This window comes from Vulpes vulpes, chromosome 12, assembly GCF_048418805.1.
Source record: "Vulpes vulpes isolate BD-2025 chromosome 12, VulVul3, whole genome shotgun sequence".
In the NCBI taxonomy this organism is placed as follows: domain Eukaryota; kingdom Metazoa; phylum Chordata; class Mammalia; order Carnivora; family Canidae; genus Vulpes; species Vulpes vulpes.
In genome coordinates, this window is record NC_132791.1 from 182,898,070 (window position 1) to 182,922,219 (window position 24,150).

General features: G+C 55.8%; 1 protein-coding gene across 2 annotated transcripts; it reads left to right on the forward strand.

Moving 5' to 3' along the window:
• The first annotated feature begins 1,760 nt into the window (after positions 1 to 1,760).
• SLC12A4 (solute carrier family 12 member 4) lies at positions 1,761 to 24,053 on the forward strand. Of its 2 annotated transcripts, none has more exons than XM_026011535.2 (24): positions 1,761 to 1,933; positions 6,774 to 6,868; positions 8,518 to 8,649; positions 12,814 to 12,960; positions 13,046 to 13,100; positions 14,639 to 14,769; positions 16,075 to 16,316; positions 16,470 to 16,684; positions 17,221 to 17,385; positions 17,464 to 17,562; positions 17,847 to 17,904; positions 18,270 to 18,444; positions 18,867 to 18,985; positions 20,395 to 20,493; positions 20,667 to 20,786; positions 20,991 to 21,095; positions 21,337 to 21,505; positions 21,790 to 21,985; positions 22,100 to 22,269; positions 22,358 to 22,489; positions 22,567 to 22,674; positions 22,868 to 23,055; positions 23,176 to 23,309; positions 23,480 to 24,053. In XM_026011535.2, exons 1-24 carry the CDS (start codon positions 1,819 to 1,821, stop codon positions 23,569 to 23,571), a joined length of 3,261 nt encoding a protein of 1,086 aa, XP_025867320.2. In that variant the 5' UTR covers positions 1,761 to 1,818; the 3' UTR covers positions 23,572 to 24,053. The 2 variants fall into 2 exon arrangements, with proteins under 2 accessions (XP_025867320.2, XP_025867319.2); XM_026011534.2 differs by having other exon boundaries at positions 1,770 to 1,933; positions 8,494 to 8,649.
• Positions 24,054 to 24,150: the final 97 nt, after the last annotated feature.

Consider the following 24,150-nt stretch of genomic DNA (forward strand, 5'->3'; position numbering starts at 1 on the left):
TGAGTCTGAGAAGTCTTTGGGGAAGAGGTGGTCCACCAGGGTGAGACCTACCCTAATACCAAGGAATTTGGTTAGTGAGAGTAGGGGCAGAGGGTAGAAAGTCATCTGTCAGAGTGAACAGCAGGTAATGTACAGTAAGGCTCTGGGTTTGGGGAAAGAGGCCAAAAGACTGAGGCTGGGGAGATTAGAGGGGCCAGATGGAGGAGGGCCTTGCAGTCCAAGAGAAGAGAAAAGAGCATGGTAGGTGGCTCTACCATGAGCAGTGGGAGAGAACAGGGAGTCCATTTGGAAGGCTGCTATCATGGACAGCTGAAGGTGGCGTGAAGGACAGGAGGTCAAATTGGCAGGCCCTGGCTGGATGACTGAAAGGTGAGGGCCAGGATGGTGGTCAGCTTGGAGGTCCTCTTGCAGGACCCAGTGACTCTGATTCCTCATTCCACCCCATAGCTGAGACTGGGAGGAGGCAGCAGTCAGGCAGAGATACCACTGATTCTCAAGCTCTCTGAGCCATAAAACAGAAGGGAGGGGGGCAGCCCTGGTGGCTCAGCGGTTTAGCGACACCTTCAGCCCAGGGCCTGATCCTGGAGACCTAGGATGGAGTCCTACATCAGCCTCCCTGCATGGAGCCTGCTTCTGCCTCTGCCTGTGTCTCTGCCTCTCTCTCTCTCTGTGTGTGTGTGTCTTTCATGAATAAATAAATAAAATCTTAAAAAAAGGGGGGGGGGGCAGCCCTGGTGGCTTAGCGGTTTAGAGACTGCCTTCAGCCCAGGGCATGATCCTGGAGACCTGGGATGGAGTCCCAAGTCAGGCTCCCTGTGTGGAGCCTGCTTCTCCCTCTGCCTGTGTCGCTGCCTCTCTCTCTGTCTCTAATAAATAAATAAAACTTAAGAGAGAGAGAGAGAGAGAGAGAGAGAGAGAGAGAGAGAGAGAGAGAAGGGAGGGAGCAGAGAAGGAGACAGACAAGTTGAAGGAGCTCTGGGGTTTTCTAACAGAGAAATAACTAAGAGGATAGTATAGCCCAGAAAGATGCGGATCTTAAAGTAAAGCCAACATGGATAAGTGATCTGAAGCAGTGATATGGAAAGTGAAAGAAAAGTTAAGAGCAAATATATAAACGACTCGATAAAGGAACCCTCAGGAGGTGAGACAGTGAAAGAGAAAATTAAGATGAAAGAACGTGGTTAAAGAACCCAATGCGGTGTCTCAAAGGGGCCAGCGCGCGGCTGGGGGACGGGTGTCCTCCGGGCCGCGGAGGAGGCGGCAGCCTCTGCGAGGGGTGCAAAATCCCCCGCCTCCTGGGACAGGGACGGACTGTGGTGAGGGGCGCGGGAAGGGACGGCATCTTCGCGGGTTCGGCTTACAGGGACGCAGAGGCGGGAGGCAGCGTTGATGCGAATGGGGGGGGGGTACCCAGGAGGGGCTGGGGTGGCCTGAGGTCCTGCTCCGATCCTGCCTCCTCTCTCCCGTCCCCGAGTCACAGAGACGACGCTGGGCGCTCGCCAGGGCACCCCGAGCCCCCTCATGGAGGGCACTTCCCCATCTCACAGGCATCGCACCTGAGGCTCAGAGAGGGCGGCCCCACGCCCAAGGTCACACAGGAACCGGGCTCTCGGGAGGGCCCTGCCGCCGGGGGGCTTCCGTGCGCCCCGGCCCCCCTCGGGGAGGAGCCGGCCGAGCCCCTCCTGCTCCCCGCCCCCGAGGGGCGGCCCGGGGGGCGGGCGGAGGAAGTGAGCGCAGCGGGGAGGAATGCGAGCGGGCGGGGCGCGCGGCCGGGGCGGCGGGGACAGCGGGCAGGCGGCCGGCGCGGGCGAGCGCGCGATGCCGCACTTCACCGTGGTGCCGGTGGACGGGCCGCGGCGCGGCGACTATGACAACCTCGAGGGGCTCAGTTGGGTGGACTACGGGGAGCGCGCGGAGCGGGAGGACGCGGACGGTGAGGGCCCCCGGGGCCGGGGGGTCGGGACGCGGGCCACGCGAGGCCGCCGCTCGCACACACGCCCGGAGCGCGCGCGCACACGTCGGTGCGGGCCCAACTTTTCGTAGTCGGCGCCGCCGCCGCCACCTCCCTGGCTCCGGGCGCGCAGACACTTTTTCTGGGCCCCTGGCGCCCGCGGCCGGGCCGCCCTCCCCACCCCAGCTCCTCCCTTGCGGGCCGCGGGCGGGGGTGCAGACGTGGCCGGGAAGGAGGCCAGGCCCCCGGGGCCGCCCGGATCGCGAATAGCTCCGAGCACCCCTCTCTGGCCCTTCGCGCCGGGGAGCACCTACGCAGCCCGGACCCCAGTCCCAGCACCTCTGCGAACTCCCCCAGCCGCCTCTCGCCTCGCCTCCCCATTTTGCGCTTCGGCGACTCTGCCCCGAGACTACCTCTCCCCTCTCTCCTCCCCCAGCCGTGTGTAGCCGGGAAAGGAGGTTGTGCCTGCCAGAGGGGGGCTATGGGTAACTGCCTGTGCGTGCGCTCGGGTGGCTCTCCCCTTAGAGCTGTAGGTGCTGCGGGCGCTGTAGGTACAGGGGCATCTGTGGCTCCACAGAACCAGGCTTGTCTGGCGCTTCACATGCATTAACTCGTTTAATCCTCCCAATTTCGCCCATGGGACAGGTCCTGTTACTCACACTTAGGAAGGAGTGGAGCAGTTATAAAATTTGCCCCAGAGGATTCAGACCCAGCCTTGGAAACTCCAGCACTCTAACCTTTTTTAAAAAATATTTTATTTATTCATGAGAGACACACACACGGAGAGAGAGAAAGGCAGAGACACAGGCAGAGGGAGAAGCAGGCTCCATCCAGGTCTTCAGGATCAGGCCGTGGGGCTGAAGGCAGCACTAAACCGCTGAGCCACCTGGGCTGTCCTGCACTCTAATCTTTAACATACGTGGTAGAAGTGGGCCAGGAGGTAGTTCCTCCTCCCTTCTCCCAGGTTTCTGCCTCCCAAGACCCTTTCTCCATCTCCCACCCCAGGAATCCCTCGGGGGACTGTCCTTGCTAGGAGCCCCTTGGAAAACACGTCTGAACAAATAGCAGCATATACATGTACTTGTGCAAGTGTGGTGCTCTGAGTATCACACCTGACTGCTATGTGTGGAGATGGCACAGGACAGTGGTGTGGGCTGCTAGACATGAAGGTTTTACAGGCTTGACAGTTGTCTGCATGCACACACTTCACCTCCACCCCTGCCCTAGACTTACTCCAGTGGTCAGCAAAAGCCTGTAACCCCTGCTTCCCTGTTAGCATTGGGAGGCTTTTTTCCCATAGAGGCTAAGCAGGGCTGCATCCTGAGGATCAGCCTAGACCAGTGGGGAAGCAGAGCTGAGCCTAGCCTCTGGCTCCGCCTTGGCCTCTCAGGGTGACTGGAGGGACCTGGAGCCACATTGGCTGAGTCCTGCCAGGTCCCTCTGAGCTGGGCCAGCTCCTCCCACTATCCGCCCTCCTTCTCTTTCTTGCTCCTTTTCAGCCAGAACTTGGCTGTGTCTGCAGTATGGGGGACACTCTGCACCCTGGTGAGTGATTATGATCCTTCTTGGTGGGGACTGGAAAGGGTCAGAGAGCACAAAAACAGCCTCAGGTCCATCTCATGGGGCCATCCCAACCTGGTACCTGAATCTCTCAAGGCCCATACTTCTGCTCCAAGGGGTATAGATGGGCCTCTCATCCAGCCCACTGTGGCATGTAGGTAGGGGGTGGGGAGGTTCTAGAGGTGTACCCCTGGCAGATGCCTGTGAGCACAGAGATGAGGAGTCTCACCTGGATCCCCACTTGTAGCTGGTGTGTTCATAGCTGTGGGCAAGAACATACATATATGTGTACCTCACAGATAGTCCCCAGGACTATGCCATGCTCTGGTTTACTGGGGGTCTCAGGTTGGTATCTGAGTAGTTTGGCCTGGCAGGCATGCCCAGACCTGCTCTGGAATTTTTGGAATACCTGAGGGCTGTACAGACATCCAGGCACTGCTTAGGTCTCCCCACCTTCCCACAGTTTCATGGGAGCTATCCTTGGGGAAATCCCAGGGATGACTGCTGGGTATATAGCACCAGATTGTCCCTTTTCGGATACGTCTGGGTCATTGGAAGAATAGGTGTTATTATTTCAACTTCATAGAAGAGGAAACGAAAACAGCACAGAGAGGGTAAGCGGGTTGCCCTGGGTCACACAGAGGAAAGATTTGGAATCCAAGCGGGCTGCCAGCCATCTGAGCCCCAAGAACCTTGAATATGTGCACCCTGGGCTACCTGCAAACCCCAGCCACACTTCTCTGGTTAACGGCTTATACTGCACCCTGGAGTGCATCCTGGGATGACCCAGAGCTCAGGGTAGGAGTAGGAAACCTGCAGCCTAGCTCCCACTTGGCTCTGGTGGATCCTGGGACACAGATTTGGCCCCTTTCGCTGGATGACCTTGTCTCTCAATCTCTCTGAGCCTTACTTGTACTAAAAGGGAATAAATGATACCTACTGGAGTGCTGCTGTGAGGACTAAAGGCAAACCCTGGATGGGCTCTCAGCCACTCTGTGGTCATGGCTGAGGGGACAAGAATTGGGTGGGTTTTAGAAGACTATTCACAGGCATTTTGGTGGGAACTGCTATGTGTTCCACTCTGCATTTTTTGGATACTAGCACAGTCCCCTCAGAGGGGGTACTGATGATGGGATAGCCTCAGAGGGGGTACTGATGATGGGGTACTCAGTGTATGAGTTTAGCATAATTTATCATTTATTTCCAGCCTACTTTTACAAAAGGGTCAAGAGAGATAAATGCAAGAAAAGTGGCTCCCCGAAGCACTGTCACAGAAAGATCATAACTATGAAGAGGAAGAGAGCAAGGACTCTGTGATGAGACAGATGATGAATGTATTTAAAGAGTAAACTTAGTTTTGAGATTCCTGGCAGCCAAGGCAGGAAGGGAAATAAGATGAGCTCGATAGATGCCATTTTCTGACAAAATGAAGCATCTGACTTATTCAGGAGACACGTGTTTTTTTGTTTTTGTTGTTTTTTTTTTTTTAGTCACAAAATCCAAGAATACGTTTCAGAGGCTTCTCACTGAAGGCATGTAAGGCATGTTAATATAATGAGCAGTGTTACTGGGTTTTCTGATTTTTCTTGTGGTTCCTTATCCTGATCCTGAACAAGTATCATAGGGTGTCTAAGGAGCTAAATGACCCCATGAGGCTTTAACATGACTCAGTGGGCTGGCTTGACCTCTTGCTGTCTTTGTCCACTGTACCGTTGGCATTGACCTACACACAATTGTGTAGCTCACGGGATTGAGCTGCTTGGCTCATGTAGCTAGTCTAGGTTTCTAGATGAGATGATGCATCCTTTTCACATGTTGTGGGAACAAAGAGCTGACTTTACCCCCCAAAATTCTCATCAACACACTTTACCTGTCAGTCTTTGGGAGATAAAGAATCCATAGCGCGGCAACCTACAGAGTGTTGTCGGCTCAGAAAAGGCAAGCTAAATCTTACGCTGATGACAAGAGAATGTGTCAGATGGAGGATGCATCATTCAGCATTCTGAGTTGCAAACAAGATAAATTAATTGTAGGCTATTTGACCAGAGAGGGTTAGCGGACAGCTCTTTGAAAACCGGGCATGGCCGGTGCATGGCTGCAACACCCCACTAGTCTGGGTCGGTGATGACAGTTCTGTTGCCACCTCCATCACTGGACACCAGGCCGACACTGCTGTCACAGTTACTGCCATCCAACACCAACGTGGCTTTTTTGAACCAAGATGACAGCTTTCCATTTGCTACGGGGCCCCCAGCCACTGCCACAGCTGCCATGCTATCTAGATGGGGACGAAAGCACTTAACGATTAGAGAAGAAGTACTTGGTGTTTTCTGCCTGCTTGATAGAAAACTGGAGTGTAACCCATAGAGACTGACAAAGGATAAAGTTTGGGAAACCGGAGAATTTGATTGCTGGGCAACCAGAAAAAATAGCTGAGCTTTGAGTCGAGGCAGGCTTATTTTCAAAAAGGCGCGTCTGGCGGCTCTGCGCGTGGTTTACCTGGAGCCCAGGGGGCAGGTGGCGGCTGGCATCGGCCTCGCACCGAGGCTGGGGCAAGTTGCTGGGGCCTGGGGCAGGGGGACCCACCGACAGGGCTCCCCAGTAGTCCCTGCTCGGCTCACCACTCACCTCGCCCGGCCTCTCCAAGGGCTTTCTTCGGCGACCCTAGATGGCTCCTGGCACCGCTTCCACCGTCTGGACAGGCCTTGCCCCTCCTCCCAGCATGCCCCGGGGTGCCCCCCGGGACGCCCCCACGCAGTGCACAGTGGGATAGCGAGCCGGCGGCCAGCTGGCCATGGCCGCTGAAGGCGCCCTGTGTGGCTTCATATATCTGGAGGGCGGCCCCCAGTCGGGCCCTGAGGACGCCGAGCCCTTGGCGCCCAGCACACCGGTTATTCCAGGTGGACCTGGAAAATGGGAATCTGGGGCGGGGGTGGGGGGGGCGCTAGGATGGTCTGAGGACTGACCAGGGCTTGGCCCCGCCCCTGCCACCAGGCCCCGCCCCTCGGCCTTAGCACGTGGGGGCGCTCGTCTGGGGCCTTCACGCTGGCCTCGGAGAAGTGATGCACTGGCTTTTTGGGTCATGGCCATTCTGCTAATTCTGGCTCTTCACTGAGACAGGCAGAGTATGATGGGGAAACTGAGGCCCAGCCTGGTACTCTGACCCCTAAAGTGCTCCACAGAGATGTTTTGTGGGCTGGCTTGTTGGGCTGGGGGCGCAGGAGGCAGCCCCTGACTGGGAATTTTGTCTCTCTCTCCACAGGACATGGCAACCACAGAGAGAGCAGCCCTTTCCTTTGTCCCTTGGAGGCTTCCAGAGGAAATGACTATTACGACAGGAACCTGGCCCTGTTTGAGGTAGCTGAGGAGCCATTCTGGGCCATCAGTGTGGCAGGCAGGTGGGAGTAGGGGGCAGAGGCCTTTCAGGACTCAAGCCTTAGCTAAGCAGGCAGTCTGGACAGTTGTGTCACCGAATGTCTCAGCTCCTCCTCCAGTCTCCCCTTTTGAGCAGAAACTGCTTTCCCAGAGGCCACTCACAACCCCACACCATTACCACCTCCAGGGGTATGTACCTTTGATTTCCCTGTAGCCCCGCAGCAAGGTGGCCGCCTTCAGGACTACTCGCCTCAGGATTTCCTTTTTTCCCTTTACTCATAGGACTTCTCATTCTACCGTCCCCGGTGAACTCTTCCTAGTCCTCCCTGGTTGGCTCTTCTGACTCTGTCCTTGGAGCTTCCCTGTCTCTCTGTCAAGGGTGTTACCTTGTTTACAGAGTCCTGGTCCTTCTTACCTCCACATCTGCAGCCTTAGGGGACACCTCTCCAGATGTTTTGTGCCTCTAAACTTGAATTTTATCCTTTTGAGACTCAAGCTCAGAAGTTGGATCTGGATTTAAGGCATGGTTTAGGCCTCTTGACACTGACCCACACATTCAGCTGTCCCTGGGAATCTCATGGGTTCTTCCATCTCCACATGCCCCAAAAGACCTGCATCTTCACTTCTCACTTCAAACCAGTTTCTCCTTGTGTGTTGGGTCAGAAGGAAGCTGCCAGACAAGGAAAGACCAAATGGGCAAGCAGCAGGTAGAGGCATGGTGCTGAGAAGGCTGCAGGAATAGGGAAAGCCTAGAATCCGGTGGGGCTTGGGGAGCCTGAGCCCTGGGAGGCCTTCTGACCTGGAAAAGTGGCAAATTTCTGCAGCAAAGGCTTTGACCTGGCTCCACCTAAAGATGAGCTAGGGAGCCAGGATCCATCCTGGAGATTAAGGTGTGTTACAAAGCCTGGGGCCTAGGGAGAAGACCATCTGAGAGGCTCAGGGTGTGGGTAAATAAGAGAGACTTCAGTTGTTCTGGACATCCTCTTTTGACTTTCTTCGTTCACTGAGATGACTTTTTTTTTTACATATATATTTTCTTAAGATTTTATTTATTTATTCATGAGAGACACACACAGAGAAAGAGGCAGAGACACGGGCAGAGGGAGAAGCAGGCTCCATTCAGGGAGCCCGATGCGGAACTCGATCCTGGGACTGTAGGATCATGAGCTGGGCCAAAGGCGGCGCTAAACCGCTGAGCCACCCGGGCTGCCCAGATGACTTTTTTTTTATGGGAGAGTTGAGGGTAGGTGAGTCCCAGAGGCCCGCTCACAGCTTGGAGTAGCCAGGCAGAACAGGAGGATGAAGTGTGCCATTCGCCTGTCTGCCAGCCGTGCCCTGCCCCGCCCTCACCCCTGAGGCAGGTAGTTTTCACAAATGGGCTGGCCGTGATTATAGCCAAGATGAGGCAGAGAAAAGCAGTCACTGGGCTGGGCCTTTGTGTGGCACGTGCTGGGGTGTGGTGCCCACACCTGCCCAGTTGGCTGGCTTGGGCTTCCCCAGGCAAGAGTGGGATCAGGCCCAAGCCTGCCTGAGAGCTTGGCAAGGGGCCAGAGGCTAGGCTGCTGCCTACAGACAAGTAGCCTGGCACCAGCCAGGCTCATTGCCAGATTGCCCTGTGGCTCTGTTTGCAGGAAGAGCTGGACATCCGCCCAAAGGTATCATCTCTTCTGGGCAAGCTTGTCAGCTACACCAACCTCACACAGGGCGCCAAGGAGCATGAGGAAGCTGAGAGTGGGGAGGACACCCGCCGGAGAGCAGCCAAGGTGAGCTGGTCAGGGGCACGGCGGCGGTGGGGGGTCGGGGGCCGCATTCCTGGGACTCCTCACTATGGAATTGGCAACTGTGAACATCCCAGGGGATGTGGGTATCAGGTACGGTGAGCATGGATGATGGGCACCGAGTGCTTTGAGCTCAAAAAAACTTCAAGGGATGGGCTAAGGAGGAGCTTGTGAAGGGGGCAGAGGACTAGAGGGGGCAAAGGGCCGGGAAGGCCCTCAGAAATAGTAGTGAGAGTGATGGCTGCCTTTTCTCTGCCCTCTGTGTGCCAGGTATCATGCTAAGCAGTGGGCCTGGGTTCTTGCATGCTGTTTTCACAAGAAAGGTGTGAAACAGGTGCTACTTTCATCCTCATTTTACGGACAAGGAAACTGAGTGTCATGGGCTTTAGGTAACTTGCCTAAGGTCTCTCGGCTAGACAAGATGCGTGTGTACACTAGAAGACGGCCTTGAGGGTTTACTGTGAGATATCTGACTGTAGAGCGCCAGAGCACTCTCTATCCATCAGGATGGATAAGCCTGTTACTGTGGGAATCAGGAACCTGCTTGTCCATTGTGACTATGTAACCAAGTGACCCAAACCTGCCCCCAACTATGTGGCTTCCATTGGCACACCTCTCCAATAGCCCCTGTGTTCCTCGAGTGCCAGGGTTAGGGAGTGACTGGAATGTAACACTGCCTCTTGGAACTTCCCTATCCCTCTCCTGGGCCCATCCCTGGTCACTGCCGTCCCTGGTCACTGTCCAGGCTTCTGGCCCTCCAGTCCTCCTCTCTCAACAGGATGACTTACATATCTTTGCTCAGCTCCCCTATAGGACAGGTCTCAGTTTAACTGAAGACTTGGGGCAAGAAGTTCTACATCTTCACTTTGGAGGCAAGGAGCCCTCCCTCTCCACCCACTGACTCTCTGACATTTGGGAAACAGCTATGATTTAGAAGGAGCTTGAGGACTGCCTGGGTGGCTCAGTCCATTAAGCATCCGACTCTTGATTTTGGCTTGGGTCTTGATCTCTGGGTCGTGGGACTGAGCCCTGCATCAGGCTCCATGTTCCGCATGGAGTCTACTCTCTCTCCCTCTGCTCCTCCCCCTGCTCTCACATACTTTCTCTCTCAAAAAATAAATAAATTTTAAAAATCTTTTTTTCTTTTAAGATTTTATTTATTTATTCATGAGAGACACAGAAGGAGAGGCAGAGGCACAGGCAGAGGGAGAAGCAGGCTCCTCGCAGGGAGCCCAATGCGGGACTCAATCCTGGATCCCGGAATCGTGTCCTGAACCAAAGGCAGAAGCTCAACTGCTGAGCCCCCAGGCATCCCAAATAATATCTTTTAAAAATAAGGAAATAAAAAGAACTTGAGTCTGGCAGTAGCCATAGTATTCTTGCTGGAGGTCAGCATGGGCAGAAGTTCCTGGTTGGGATAAACTGGGGACCCAGCCTCAGTCCTACTTATGAAATTTGGGCCTTGCTGGGGCACCTGGGTGGCTCAGTTGGTGAGTGTCTGCCTTCAGCTCAGGTCATGATCCCGGGTTCCTGGGATCTAGCCCCACTTTGGGCTCCCTGCTCAGCTGGGAGTCCACTCCTTTCTGCTCCCCTCTCCACCCTCATATTTTTTCTCTTTTGATCTCATAAAATAAATAAATAATAAATAAATAAAATCTTTAGGGAAAAAAAAAGAAATTTGGGCTTTGCTGGGGTGACCCAAGGAGAGGGTAGCCTGGGCTGTTGTGCACTCTTCACCCTGCTCCTCCCGGAAGCAAACCAGCCCCCGCTTCAGAGAGGGCAGCTTAGGTCACACAGACCTGACCCCCACCCTATCTTGCTGGTTGTGATTTTGCTGGAATTTTTTTGTACTGCACGTGCCAGAGAAGCCTGAGTGTCTCTGGCCATCCCTGTTCAGCCCTACAGAGGGATCTTAGCCTCAGAGAGTGTTACCTGCAGTGGGTGGTAGGATCCAAGGATCCTAAGAGCCTCCTCCCTGTTCCTTCAGGCCCAATCCAGGGAGCTGGTGGCTAGAAGTACAAAGGTCCCTGAGAAAGGCTAGCGCACATCTCGACAAGTGCCAGAAGAAAGTCTGGGTTGGTGAAGGGTCATGGTCCCTTAGCCTTACGAGGAGGCTGTCAGGATGCTGGGATCTAGCTTCAGCTTACCTGCTCCAGCTCACTGGGCCTTAGGGCTAGGACGTGAGACGATGGCAGAGTGTCTCAGTTTCAGTGGCTTTTCCACAGAGGAAGGAGAAGGCTGGTTCAGTCTGCAGTGGGTCATCTAGGGAGTTGGAGCTACTGAGCTATGATCCTTACCTGGAACGGGTCTGAGCAGGGCCCTTAGGAAAGGAGGCTCGGGGCAGGAAGGGTGGTCCTCCAAGCAGACCCAAGGCAGCCTCTGCATGGCAGCTGCTCTGGCTCTGGCCTGATGACCTTCAGAGGCTGCCAGAGGTTATTTGGGGATGCAGAAGGCATTTCCGGCCCTGCCCTTTCCCACACTGCCCTTTCCCCAGAGTGACTCAGCTTGGAATGGAGGTGGGGCTGGGAGCTGACACCATCCAGTGAGTGGTCCAGGGCCTCTGTGAAGGGCTCAGAGCTGAGTGGAGGTGTGTTTGTCACATTTGAGGGGCCATTTGTTCTTACTCCAGCCTTTCCAGGCTCTTCTGAGGTCCTTTTAGGCTGCACACAGATCCTGGCCTGGACCCAGACCCTTCAGAAGAGTTCCTGTGACCACGTGGTTTTCTCTCCCATCCCAGCTCCAGGGCAGCAGGCTTTGCTGGGGCTCTGAGGGAAGCTCTTAGGGCCCTGCCACCTTGGGCTGCATTAGTAAGGTATCTTTCAGGAAGGTGCTAGCCTTGCCTCTTGTTTCAGCCTCTACCCTGGCTGACCAGGGTCATCCTGGATGACTCTGCCCTTAGGTATTTGAGAAATCCTGTCTGGATTTGCCCACTGGACCTTCCTCACCTGTCCTTCAGCGTGAGTTTCTATTGTCTCTGCAGGATTTTCCCAACAGGTTATCCCAGGGACCTCCTAAAGCACCATTTACTGGGCTCAAGACCACCTTTTGGGTACCTGCAGTGCCTACTGGTGATAGAAAAGTGAGCAAACTAAAAAAAGAAAAAAAAGAAAAAGAAACAAAAGTGAGCAAACTGAGTATATACCCCAGCACAGTCATGAGGCATTTGAGTGAACAGTTACCATGACCCATAGTGACCACTGTGATGAAAGGGTAGATCACATGTGTTGAGGGAATGCAAGAGGAAGTACCAAACTCAACCTAAAGCAACCCAGGAGAACTTCGTGGAAGAGGCAACAGTTAAGCCCCCCTGAAGGTTTAACTGAAGTGGAGTTTGCCAGGCAAGGAGACAGGGCTGACCCTTCCAGACAGAGCCCAGCACATGTCCTGGTTCAGAGGCTGTGAGTAGTCAATGTCATCAGGGGCTGAAGGTGTCAGAGAAGGTGATTGGGTACACCTGGTGGCCCAGATCAGGGAGCCTGACCCACGCTGTGGATTACAGGATAGAGGACGCAGAGGGTTTTCAGCATGGATGATGAGATTGGACTTGGTTTTCAGAGACCTGCTGTGGTAGCAGAGTGGGCTGGAGTGTGGAGAAGTCAACAGGCACAGGAGGGGCACCACCCAGGTGCCACAGGTGTAGTGCCCCAGGGTCAAGGGACTAAGACTGAGGTCAGGCAGGCTGATCTCAGGGCAGCTAAGAAGCAGACCAAGCAGAACTTCATATCCACCTGGACTGGACTTGGGGGTTGGAGAGAGGGGCTCCCAGGAACAACTTCTTGGATTCTGACATGAGTGACATGGGTCCTGCTGGATGAGAAGGTTCTAGAAGTTTAAGAAAAGAGAGGAAGGGAAGAGGGCCATACCTGGAGGGGGAGGCCCAAAAGTTCACATGTGGGCTTGATTCTTGAAAAGAATCTGGTTTTATACCTTTCCAGTCCCAAACTGCCTTCCTATATGGAAGTCAACATAGACATCCTAGCTGTCACCCCACCCACTGTGCTCCCCAGGACTACCCTTGGGATTCCAACCTACTCTCTGGTAGAACACCCTGGGGATAGGAGTCTTCTGAGTGACCAGGGGCTGGCCTTCCATGGCGCATCTGAGCCCCTTTGATATTCTTTGCTCCCCTCCTCCCCTCCTGCTCCGTAGGCACCCAGCATGGGCACCCTCATGGGGGTGTACCTGCCCTGCCTGCAAAACATCTTCGGGGTTATCCTGTTCCTGCGACTGACCTGGATGGTAGGCACAGCCGGTGTGTTGCAGGCCCTCCTCATTGTTCTCATCTGCTGCTGCTGTGTGAGTATCCTCGCTGGGGTGGGGGCCACAGCCACCCCACAAAGCCCGCCCAGCTGAGCTGCTCACCTAGGCCTCCTTCCCACAGACTCTGCTGACAGCCATCTCCATGAGTGCCATCGCCACCAATGGTGTGGTTCCAGGTGGGTAAGCGCCACCCCAGGCCTGATGGGAGGAAGGGGTCCAGAATCCACCTTGATGTGCCTGGGAACCCTCATTGCCAAGCCATGCCCTCCTTCCCTCCCCAAGTAGTTCTGTAGTGAGGTCTTAATCACTGACTCTGTGTGATGGTACCAACACTTAGGAGCATCCTTGCTTGACAGAATTTGAGATTACTGTTATGTTTTGTGTTTCGTTTGTTTAGTATAAAAGTAATATTTGTAAAAAGGATACTGGGGCTGACAAAGAAGATACTGGGACGCACGGGGTGGCCCAAACTAAGGAGTCTAGATGCTACAGATTACAGGATAGACAATGTAGAGGGCTTTCATTTTCAGCAGGGATGATGGGATTGGACTTAGTTCTCAGAGACCCTGTTTATTTATTTATTCAACCGTTTTTTATACTGATGTAGATTTCTGGGTATTTATTTTATTCTTTGGATCATAATCCAGTGCTATCATTATTTATTTTGTTGCTCAAACTATTCCACTTTGGCTGTTTAGCTATTCAGTTTGGCTTCTTTGTCTGGATTTTTTTTTTTAAATAACAGCTTTAGTAGTATTAGTATAAAAGTAAGAAGGGGAAAAGATTATGATTACCATAAGAAGGTTTGAAAGTGAAGAAAAATATAGAAAGGAAAATTGGAAGTACCCATAATCACACCTTCTTGAGTTAGAAACAGTATTTGGTTAAACAGGATCAATAAGATATTACCTAATTTATGTGATTATTCTGCTCTTGGATTCTGTTTCTTCACTGTTATAAACCTCGTGAACAGCTTTGCACACAGATCTCTATGCATTGCCCTTGGCAGCTCCCTTAGGAGAGGATCCTAGAGGTAGGATTACAGCGTGGAAGGGATTAACTTTTTAAAAGTTTTTGGAGTCCTATCCCCAGATTTTTCACCAGAGACACTTTATTAGGAGCAGACTGAACAAACAACATGGGGTCACTCTTAACCCCTGCACCCCCGCTAGCCCTGTGGCCCAGTGTTGACTCTGTCAGTCTTGTCTATCTAGACTCCAGTGGAAGCACAGTCTCCCGGCAGGAGGGTTAGCCATGGTACTCACCTGATGGCCAGCCATGTGCTGGGCCCTGGGGACAACAAACTGGACAACACAGCCCTTGTCTTGGTCAGGAGGGGTCTGACTAACAGACACAGCCCTTGCAAGGAGTAAGGCCTGTTGAGCTAGGATACACCCAGCTAGAGGAGGCTGTGGGGACCGGCCTGAGTGCAAGGACTTGGTGGGACAGTGGGCCACTTGAGCACTGCTGTGGATTAGGGTTGCCCTAGCAAAGCAGTCATTTCACTGGCTGTGCTAGGCACTGGAGTCAGATGGCACGAGGGTTCAGCCCCAGCGTGGCCACTTATTAACCGTGCAGGCTTGTACAAACCTCCCAACCCTCTGCTCATCTGTAAATGGGAAAAATAGTCCCTGTCACCCTGGGTGGTTGTGAGGGGTTGTCATGGGGGGAACCCCCCTTGAAGAAGAACCAGCCTTGACTTTCTCTTTTGTAGCTGGGGGCTCCTATTTCATGATTTCCCGCTCACTGGGACCAGAATTTGGAGGTGCTGTGGGCCTGTGCTTCTACCTGGGAACAACATTTGCAGCAGCCATGTATATCCTGGGTGCCATTGAGATCCTGCTGGTGAGTTAGGCTAAGCCCTGGCCAATTCTGGTCTTGTCCAAATAGTCCCTTCCCCAAAGGCCAGGGCTGCTCATGTTCCCCTCACCTCTGGCCAGGGTCTGGGGCTTATTATGCGGAAGGCCTTCTCAAGGGAGAAAGGTCTTTGCTCACGCTAGTCTCCCCTTCAACTCCTTGCCAGTTTGGGCCAGGCAGGGAAGCAGCCTGGCTGCCTTCACCTCGACCCTGAGTGTTCCATCCACCTGGGCACCATTTCAGCCATAGCAAGTGGTCTGTGACCTGTTGAAAAGTTAAAACTTCATGATCTTGATCATGCAGAGCCTACCTCCTGGGCATGTGTAGGCTCTGGCCAAGTCTGTATCCCCCAGGGCTCTATGCCAGGGCCCTTCAGATCAATGTTGTCCTCATCCCTAAAAGGGTGAACCGCCTCTGGACCTTGCGTGGAGGACATTGCCCCCTTCGTGAGCCCCATGTGTGCCCTGACTCGGCTTCCCTCTCTCCAGTGAATTGCCCGAGCTGGTAAAGAAGAGAAGTAGTGGTAGTGGGGAGCACAGGGTAACAAGTGCCCACCCCTGGGGATCCAGACAATAGGAGTTGTTGAGAAGAACTGCCTGGCTATTTCCACCTGCAGGCCCTTTGCCTGTAGTAGGGCTCTGCTCCTGGATCTTCCGGGGTCAGGAGAGAGGGGTTGTGTTTTGTTTTTCATTTCCCACATTCCTACATTTATTATTTGGATTTCTTCTGTAAGGAAAATGTGTTCTCTTCCCTATTTACTTATTCATTTAACCATGTATTTACATCAGTATGTACTCCTGGATATTTATTTTATTCTTTGGCTCATAATCCAGCACCCTCATTATTTATTTGTTGGCTGTTTAGCTATTCAGGTTGACTCCCGTGTCTGAATTAATTTTTAAAAAAATAACAACATTATTAAGATAGAATTCACAGGCAGCCCGGGTGGCTCAGTGGTTTAGCGCTGCCTGCAGCCCAGGGCGTGATCCTGGAGACCCGGGATCGAGTCCCACGTCAGGCTCCCTGCATGGAGCCTGCTTCTCCGTCTGCCTGTGTCTCTGCCTCTCTCTCTCTCTCTCTCTCTCTCTCTCTGTGTCTCTCATGAATAAATAAATAAAATCTTTAAAAAAAATCAGATCTACCCCTTCTGGGTATTTCATATAAATGGAATCCTATACTATATGGTCTTTTGTGACTATCTTTTTCTGAATATTCTTTTAAAAAGAACACCAAAGAGACAAAATTCACTTTCAAGAAAGGAAGCTTGAACCTCCTCTATGTGTCTCATTCCAGACCTACATTGCCCCGCCAGCTGCCATCTTTCACCCAACAGGCGCTCACGATACGTCGAGTGCCACCTTGAATAACATGCGGGTCTATGGAACCATTTTTCTGACCTTCATGACCCTGGTGGTGTTTGTTGGTGTCAAGTATGTGAACAAATTTGCCTCACTCTTCCTGGCCTGTGTGATCATCTCCATCCTGTCCATCTATGCTGGGGGCATCAAGTCCATTTTTGAGCCTCCTGTGTTTCCGTAAGTCACCTGGGAACACACCCGGGCGGGCATGGCACCGACACTCCTCCCAAATAGACGGCCTTTGCGTCCCAGAGACCGCAGGATGGGAACACACTGGGGCCTCCAGCTGAGTGGGTGCTGATGCTTCTGCCCCCTGCCCATCCCCTACAGGGTATGCATGCTGGGCAACAGGACCCTGTCCCGGGACCAGTTTGATGTCTGTGCCAAGACAACCGTCACGAACAATGAGACAGTGGCCACCCAGCTATGGAAACTCTTCTGCCACAGCTCCAACCTTACCACTGACTTCTGTGACCCCTACTTCCTGGTCAACAATGTGACCGAGATTCCTGGCATCCCTGGTGCAGCTGCCGGTGTGCTCCAGGGTGCGTCCTCCCTCCTGGCCTCCTGCTTCTGACCCCCAGGCTGAGCAGGAGACAGGGAGGGAGTGGGCAAGGGGAGTGGAGCACAGAGCTGTCCTTGTGTGGCCAGCTCAGGAATCGGGCAGGCCTGGCTACCTTCCCGGCCCAGCAGTGTCCTCTCAGCCTTGCACTTGGCAGCTAGGTTTTGGGTGAACAGAGCCTGTTTGGCCAGTATCCCAGGCATGCAGCAGCCCCCACAAAGTTCTGGCAGTCCCTCTCTCCGCAGCCACCAGCCCCTGACGCTGCTCGGGATTGTTCTCACAGGAGCCGTAAAGGGCCTCTGTGTAGGAGACAGGCAGTGGCGAGGCTCCTGTCGGGGGGGGGTTTGGCCACCGTTGCCTGTTAGACTTCTGTCAAGACAGCTGCTTCCCTGTGGCCCACGTGGCTCCCCACATCCCGAACCCCCAGAGCCTCTTGCATCTGCAGCCTCTGGCCGGGCTGCCCTAGCCTGCCACTGGGAAGTAAGTGGGGCTGCAGTGCTGATGCTGCTGCCCCCACAGAAAACTTGTGGAGTGCCTACCTGGAGAAGGGCGAGGTCGTGGAGAAGCAGGGGCTGCCTTCCACAGATGCGCTTGGCCTGAAGGAGAGCCTGCCCCTGTACGTGGTGGCTGACATCGCCACATCCTTCACCGTGCTGGTTGGCATCTTCTTTCCCTCTGTAACAGGTGAGTACCTCTGGCCCGCCCACCTGGCCCTGCCCTCACTCCCGGGGAGCCCCTGAGAGTGTCTTGTTGTTTTTGGAGGCATTATGGCTGGCTCAAACCGCTCCGGGGACCTCCGTGATGCCCAGAAGTCCATCCCTGTGGGGACCATTCTGGCCATTGTTACAACCTCCCTTGTGTGTATCCTTTTCCAGGCCACGGGTGTGTGGGGAGAGGGGCAGGAGGCACTTGTCTGCCATAGGTCACCAGCTGACACTGGATGTACCACACACGCATGGACACACATACCTCACTCTCCACGTGCACATGCTTGAGGGGTGTGTGCACAGCACGAAGCCCTCGGCTGGGGCTGTCCCTGCTATCTGCTGGTTCCAGCTGGGGTGAGGGCCGTGTGGGTTCTGCGTGGGGACCGAGTAGGGGCAGCAGTGGCAGCGGAGACCTAGCTTTCCTTGACACGGCTGCAGACTTCAGCAGTGTGGTTCTCTTTGGCGCCTGCATCGAGGGTGTGGTACTCCGGGACAAGTGAGTGAGCTGGGCCCCTCCCTGTGGCAGGGGGCTCAGCTTTTGCCTGCCCTGACACCAGCTCCCCTCATACGCGTGGTCCCACACATGTCCTCAGGCTGCTGGTTGGCAATGGTGGTTGGTCTGTGCCACCAGGTGAGTCCGGCCCTACCAGGACGTTTTCTTCTGAGAGGATGGTGACATCAGGATCAGGGCTGGCCTAGGGAAAGGATAGGGGCTGATGAACTAGTCTTCTCTGCTGAGGGACCAGAGCTCTGCCCACCACAGCCGTCCTTCCTGACTGCTGACATCCCTCACTCTGGTCAGCCCCACCCAGGGCTTGGGGGCTCCTTGCATGGAGCATGGCCTGAGCCTGGCCCCTGCAGGTACGGCGATGGCGTCAGCAGGAACCTGGTGGTGGGCACACTGGCCTGGCCTTCGCCCTGGGTCATCGTCATCGGGTCCTTCTTCTCAACTTGTGGTGCCGGCCTACAAAGCCTCACTGGGGCACCGCGCCTGTTGCAGGCCATTGCCAAGGACAACATCATTCCCTTCCTCAGGGTGAGCCCATCTGCACTCCCCGGTGGGGGCCCGGGTGCTGCTGGCCTCACACTGACCGGGGTAGTGAGGTCGGGGATGTGGATGCACTGTTTCCTCCCGGGGCCTACAGTGGCTCTGGGGCCGTGCAGCCATTCGGGGGAAGCTGCCGAGAGCTGCCCTGGTCCTGCCCTGCTGTTGGCAGAGCTACTTGGGCCCAGAATCCTCATGGCCTTTCCATAGCTCATCTACAGCAGAGAGGCCTGGAGAGATGGGAGGGCAGAGAAACTTGTGGTACCTAGCAGGGCAGGTGTGGATGTGCCCTAAGCCCTGGAGGAGAGACTTGGGGGTAATGGAGGCCAGGCTAGGGCTTGTGGCCTGAAGTGTGGAATGGGGGTGATGGGACCAACTCTTGCCTTATGACTCCACGGACCTGGTGCCTGCAGGTATTTGGCCATGGAAAGGCAAATGGTGAACCAACGTGGGCACTCCTCCTGACAGCACTCATTGCTGAGCTGGGCATCCTCATCGCCTCCCTTGACATGGTGGCCCCCATTCTATCCATGTGAGCTGGGGGCCAGGGCAGGGCTGGGGAGTGGTCTTGGGAAGGGTTCCCTGTCCCCTCAGCACCCCTCACCCGGGAGCCCCAGCACCCTCCTGTGACCCTCCCGCTGCTGCGGGTACAGCTGGGAGACATGCCAGGCTGTAATGGGGAGAAGCCTGCACGACAGAACTCAGCCTACCTCCGCTTTCAGGGTGAGCCCGGCACTTACCAGCAGTTTTTCAGAGACCAGCAGGTCCCGTGCTCCTCTGGGAGATGCCCAGAGCAGGCAGCCGGACCGTGCGCTCCCAGACAGGGCAAGCGCGAGTGCCTCGTGTCTTGAGGCCGCCACTGCCCCATCCGTCTGCTTTCATTTTTTTTTTTTTTTTATCCGTCTGCTTTCAAAGCTGCTTGCTTTTAAAGTTCTGGAATCAGCTGGGCATTTAAGGCCCCTCCCACCCTGTGCCTGTGGGAGGTGGTCAGCATGTGGGGATTTCTGGGGGCCTCTGAGGCAGCGCTCCTGTGGGCGCTGTTCACCTCTGGCAGGGGCTACGCCACTTCTCACACACCTCATTCTACGGCCCCTGCTCCCTCTTGTTCGGTGATCACAGGACTGCCACTCAGTCGCCGTCCCAGTCGCCTCCCGCCTGACTGGCCCTCCTTCCCCCTGAAGCAGCGCCCCCCAGCCTCAGGCAGGCGTGCCAGTCATGCTCCTGACTCTCCGGCTCACCCCCACTGCTGCCCAGCTCCCTCGTGCGCCAGTGCACACCCGAAACTCTTGCCACCGTCACCAATTGGTGACCCTACTGCCCAAGCCAAAGGGTCTGCCCCAGCCTCTGTCAGGTGTTTCTCCCTGAGCCCTGATGGAGCTGACCATTTCTCCCCTCTGGGAGTCCCTGCCCCCCTGGCACGCCCATTCTAGGAAGCTGTCCTCCCGTCTTGTCTGCCCTTCCTTTCCTGCCAGCCCTCAGCCAGAGGGCTCACGCAGCAGCCTCCCCCACTCACCCCAGAGCCCCTCACGGGGTACACATATTTCAGTATATTCAATATGGCCCTTTCATATTCCTCGAGGCTCCCCTCTGCACATTCATGACAGCCCTTCATCCAACTGGTCACCTGGCCAGAGCCTGAATGTGGTGTAGCCGTCTCCAGACACTGAACACTCCTTGGTTCCGTCCCTTCCCCCTGCCTGCAGCCCCCTCCCCACACCTCTGCCTGGGGCCCCTTGCCCATCCTCTAAGGGCTGGCTGGCGCTGTGGATCCCCCTATGGTAGACCCATCTGCCTCAGGCTTGCAGCTGAGGAGACCCGGCTGAGCACACTCAGGGCGGGGTCGTGACGCTCTCAGTTCCTAGTCCAGGCCTTGCCCGTGGAAGGGCAGGTACATCAGGTACCAAGGCCGCCTGGCTCTACCAGCCATTCCCTGTGCTGCAGGTTCTTTCTGATGTGTTACCTGTTTGTGAATCTGGCCTGTGCTGTGCAGACGCTCCTCAGGACACCCAACTGGCGTCCCCGGTTCAAGTACTATCACTGGTAAGCTTGGGCCCCTGAACCAAGTCCTCCAACACAAGAATTTGGGGGGAAGCTGGGAGCCCCATCCTGGGGTTTGATTTCCTGAGTAACTGTTGCTATCATGAGAGATTGGGGTGTTGGAGGGGCCCCAGCTGATCTTTCCCTGACTCTGGCCCTTCCCCATTATGACCCAGGGCACTGTCCTTCCTGGGCATGAGCCTCTGCCTGGCCCTCATGTTTGTCTCCTCCTGGTACTATGCCCTGGTGGCCATGCTTATTGCGGGCATGATCTACAAGTACATTGAATACCAAGGGTGAGTGAGGGGCTGCCACCTAGTCGGGGCAAATGGGGTGGTCTGTATGCAGGATCTGGGGCTGCTGAGCCATCATCTAGCCACCGTGGGTGTGGGTTTGGGGGGTCTGTGACCCAGGGGCTGGCCGTCCTCCATCTCACATACACATGGACAGAGTCCCATGGGTGGGACCAGGGGCTCACCAGCTTCACGTGGCCTCTGCAGGGCTGAAAAGGAGTGGGGTGACGGGATCCGAGGCCTCTCCCTGAGTGCTGCCCGCTATGCACTGTTGCGGCTAGAGGAGGGGCCTCCACACACCAAGAACTGGCGGTGAGTTCACACCCAGCTTGGCAAGGGCCGCTCTGGGTTCTCAGGGGGTACTGTGAGGGTGGGAGGGTAGAGAGGTGCTGGCTCTCCCTTCCTAGTCCATGTTCCCTGCCCTGGGGTTGTCAGGGTGCCCTTGGATTCCTACTCCAATCTATAGGGGCCTGTGAGCTAAGACAGGAGGAAGAAGAGGGGCTCCCTGGAAACCTGTGGCCCAGGTCTCAGGCTCCCCATCTGGCCTCTGCAGGCCTCAGCTGCTGGTGCTGCTGAAGCTGGACGAGGACCTTCATGTGAAGTACCCGCGACTCCTAACTTTCGCCTCCCAGCTGAAGGCTGGCAAAGGCCTGACCATCGTCGGTTCTGTCATCCAGGGCAGCTTCTTGGAGAGCTATGGCGAGGCCCAGGCTGCTGAGCAGGTGCCTGCTGTAGGGCGCAGGGTGCTGAGCCAGACCAGAGGTGTCTGGACTGAAGCTGACTCTTAGGAGAAGGGGACTCATCCTGGTCAGTCAGGTGGCCAGCACTGCTGCCACCTGAGAGCTGGAACGAGGGGGTATGGCTGTCCCATCTTGAAAACATGGCCTCTGGGCCAGCAGCTTCCCTCCTTCCCCTCCCCACCCCCACCCCACGTCGTTCTGTGGGGAGGGAGCCCAGCAGAGGGAACCCTAATGGCCTCACCTGCCCCTGCTGTGTTCCCCAACAGACAATCAAGAACATGATGGAGATTGAGAAGGTGAAGGGCTTTTGCCAGGTGGTGGTAGCCAGCAAGGTGCGAGAGGGGCTGGCCCACCTCATCCAGTCTTGCGGCCTGGGCGGCATGAGGCATAACTCTGTGGTGCTGGGCTGGCCCTATGGCTGGCGACAGAGTGAAGACCCACGTGCCTGGAAGACGTTTATTGGTGTGTGACGGGGCAGCTCCTGGGCTCGGCCTTCGGGGAAAGGGGCTGGGGATCAAGTCAGAGTGGAGACCGGAGGGCCACGGGCTGGCAGTCAGCAGCGGCCCTCTTCCTCAGACACTGTGCGCTGCACCACGGCAGCCCACCTGGCGCTGCTTGTGCCCAAGAACATCGCCTTCTACCCCAGCAACCACGAGCGCTACCTGGAGGGCCACATTGACGTCTGGTGGATTGTGCATGACGGGGGCATGCTCATGCTTTTGCCCTTCCTGCTGCGCCAGCACAAGGTAGGCCAGGCAGATGGACCCAGGCTGGAAGGGCTGCACGTGGAGGGGTGGGACATGACTAAAGCACCTGCTTGCTCCCGTGCCGCAGGTGTGGAGGAAGTGCCGGATGCGCATCTTTACTGTGGCCCAGATGGACGACAACAGCATCCAGATGAAGAAGGATCTGGCTGTCTTCCTGTACCACCTACGCCTTGAGGCAGAGGTGGAGGTGGTAGAGATGGTGAGTCACCTGCCCCTGTGGCCCTGTGGACACGCTGCCCCATGCAGCCCATTCCTCATGGTCCACCCTGTCCCCAGCATAACAGCGATATCTCGGCCTACACCTATGAGCGGACCCTGATGATGGAGCAGCGCTCCCAGATGCTGCGGCAGATGAGGCTGACGAAGACGGAGCGGGAGCGAGAGGTCAGTGGCCCGCTGCTTTGGGGCAGGGGCGGTGGCAGGTCACACTTCAGAGGCACCATGGGTTTGGGGAATCAGAATGACTTACTCAGCCTCACCCAAGTCAGTACCCATCTTCCCGAGGCCAAGTGATCATGTTGGGCCGACCGGGCTCCCCTTTTCCCATGGCACCGAGGCCACCTCTGGTTCGCCTTAGGCCCAGCTGGTCAAGGACCGGCACTCAGCCCTGCGGCTGGAGAGCCTGTACTCCGACGAGGAGGACGAGTCTGCAGCTGGGGCTGACAAAATCCAGATGACGTGGACACGGGACAAGTACATGGCAGCTGAGCCCTGGGACCCCAGCCATGCCCCTGACAATTTTCGGGAGCTGGTGCATATTAAGCCGTGAGTGCAGCAAAAATGAACCCACCCACGCTGGAGTCTGGGCGTGGAGGTGGGCTGGGGGCTGACAAGGTCTTCGGGTAGGCCAGATGTGGGGCCTGTGATCAGCTCCATTACCTGCAGGGACCAGTCCAATGTGCGGCGCATGCACACGGCTGTAAAGCTCAATGAAGTCATCGTCACACGCTCCCATGATGCCCGCCTGGTTCTACTGAACATGCCTGGCCCCCCCAAGAACAGCGAAGGTGATGAGAACTGTATCCTTTTGGGGAGGCAGTAGTGGGGAGGTGGACAATGCATGAGGTGAGGCTAGGAGCTCCTCTCCTTAGATGCCCCCAGGGGGTGCCAGGTTACCCCAGGTTTGATTAATGGGCCCGATTTCCCTGGGTGCCCCTTGGTGCTGCCTCCTTGACCTGGTGCCCTACAGACATGGAGTTCCTGGAGGTGCTGACCGAGGGCCTCGAGCGTGTGCTATTGGTGCGTGGAGGCGGTCGTGAAGTGATCACCATCTACTCTTGAGCTGGCTATACGCTTACGGCTTAGAGTGGAGGTGTCCAGGGTACCAGCCCCCTCCCAACACCAAGCCGGCAGCCCTGCTTTGCCTGGACCTGTCCTGGACCCAGCTTTGCTAGGTCTCCTTGGAGCCCCGGCCTGGGCTGGTAACAGAGATGGATCCAAGCTTCTGCAGGACCCTGAGAGGTGTGGGGACTTCCCCCACCCAGCACCCCAGGAGGCCTGTCCTGGCTGGAGAAGACTGGGGGAGGGCTGATGTGGGATTTGAAGGCAGCCTGCCCAGGAACGCTATTTATTGCATATTTATTGTTCGGATGTCACCATCAGAGAGGAGGGGGAGGGCGACAAGGGACGGGGTCTGGCCCAGCCCACCTGCTGGAAGACCTGGCTCAGGCTGCTGTGGGCAGGGACCCCCATCAAGCCAGGCTGAGTGGAACTGGCCAGCTGGGGCCTGACTTTTTTCAATAAAACATTGTGTACTTCTGGGCCTCCTGCTGCCCCGGCTCTGTTTCCCCTGGCACCAAGGGAGGAAGGCGGAACTGAAACCAGGCCCAGAGCTGGCTCCCTGAGGCTATGCCCCTTTGC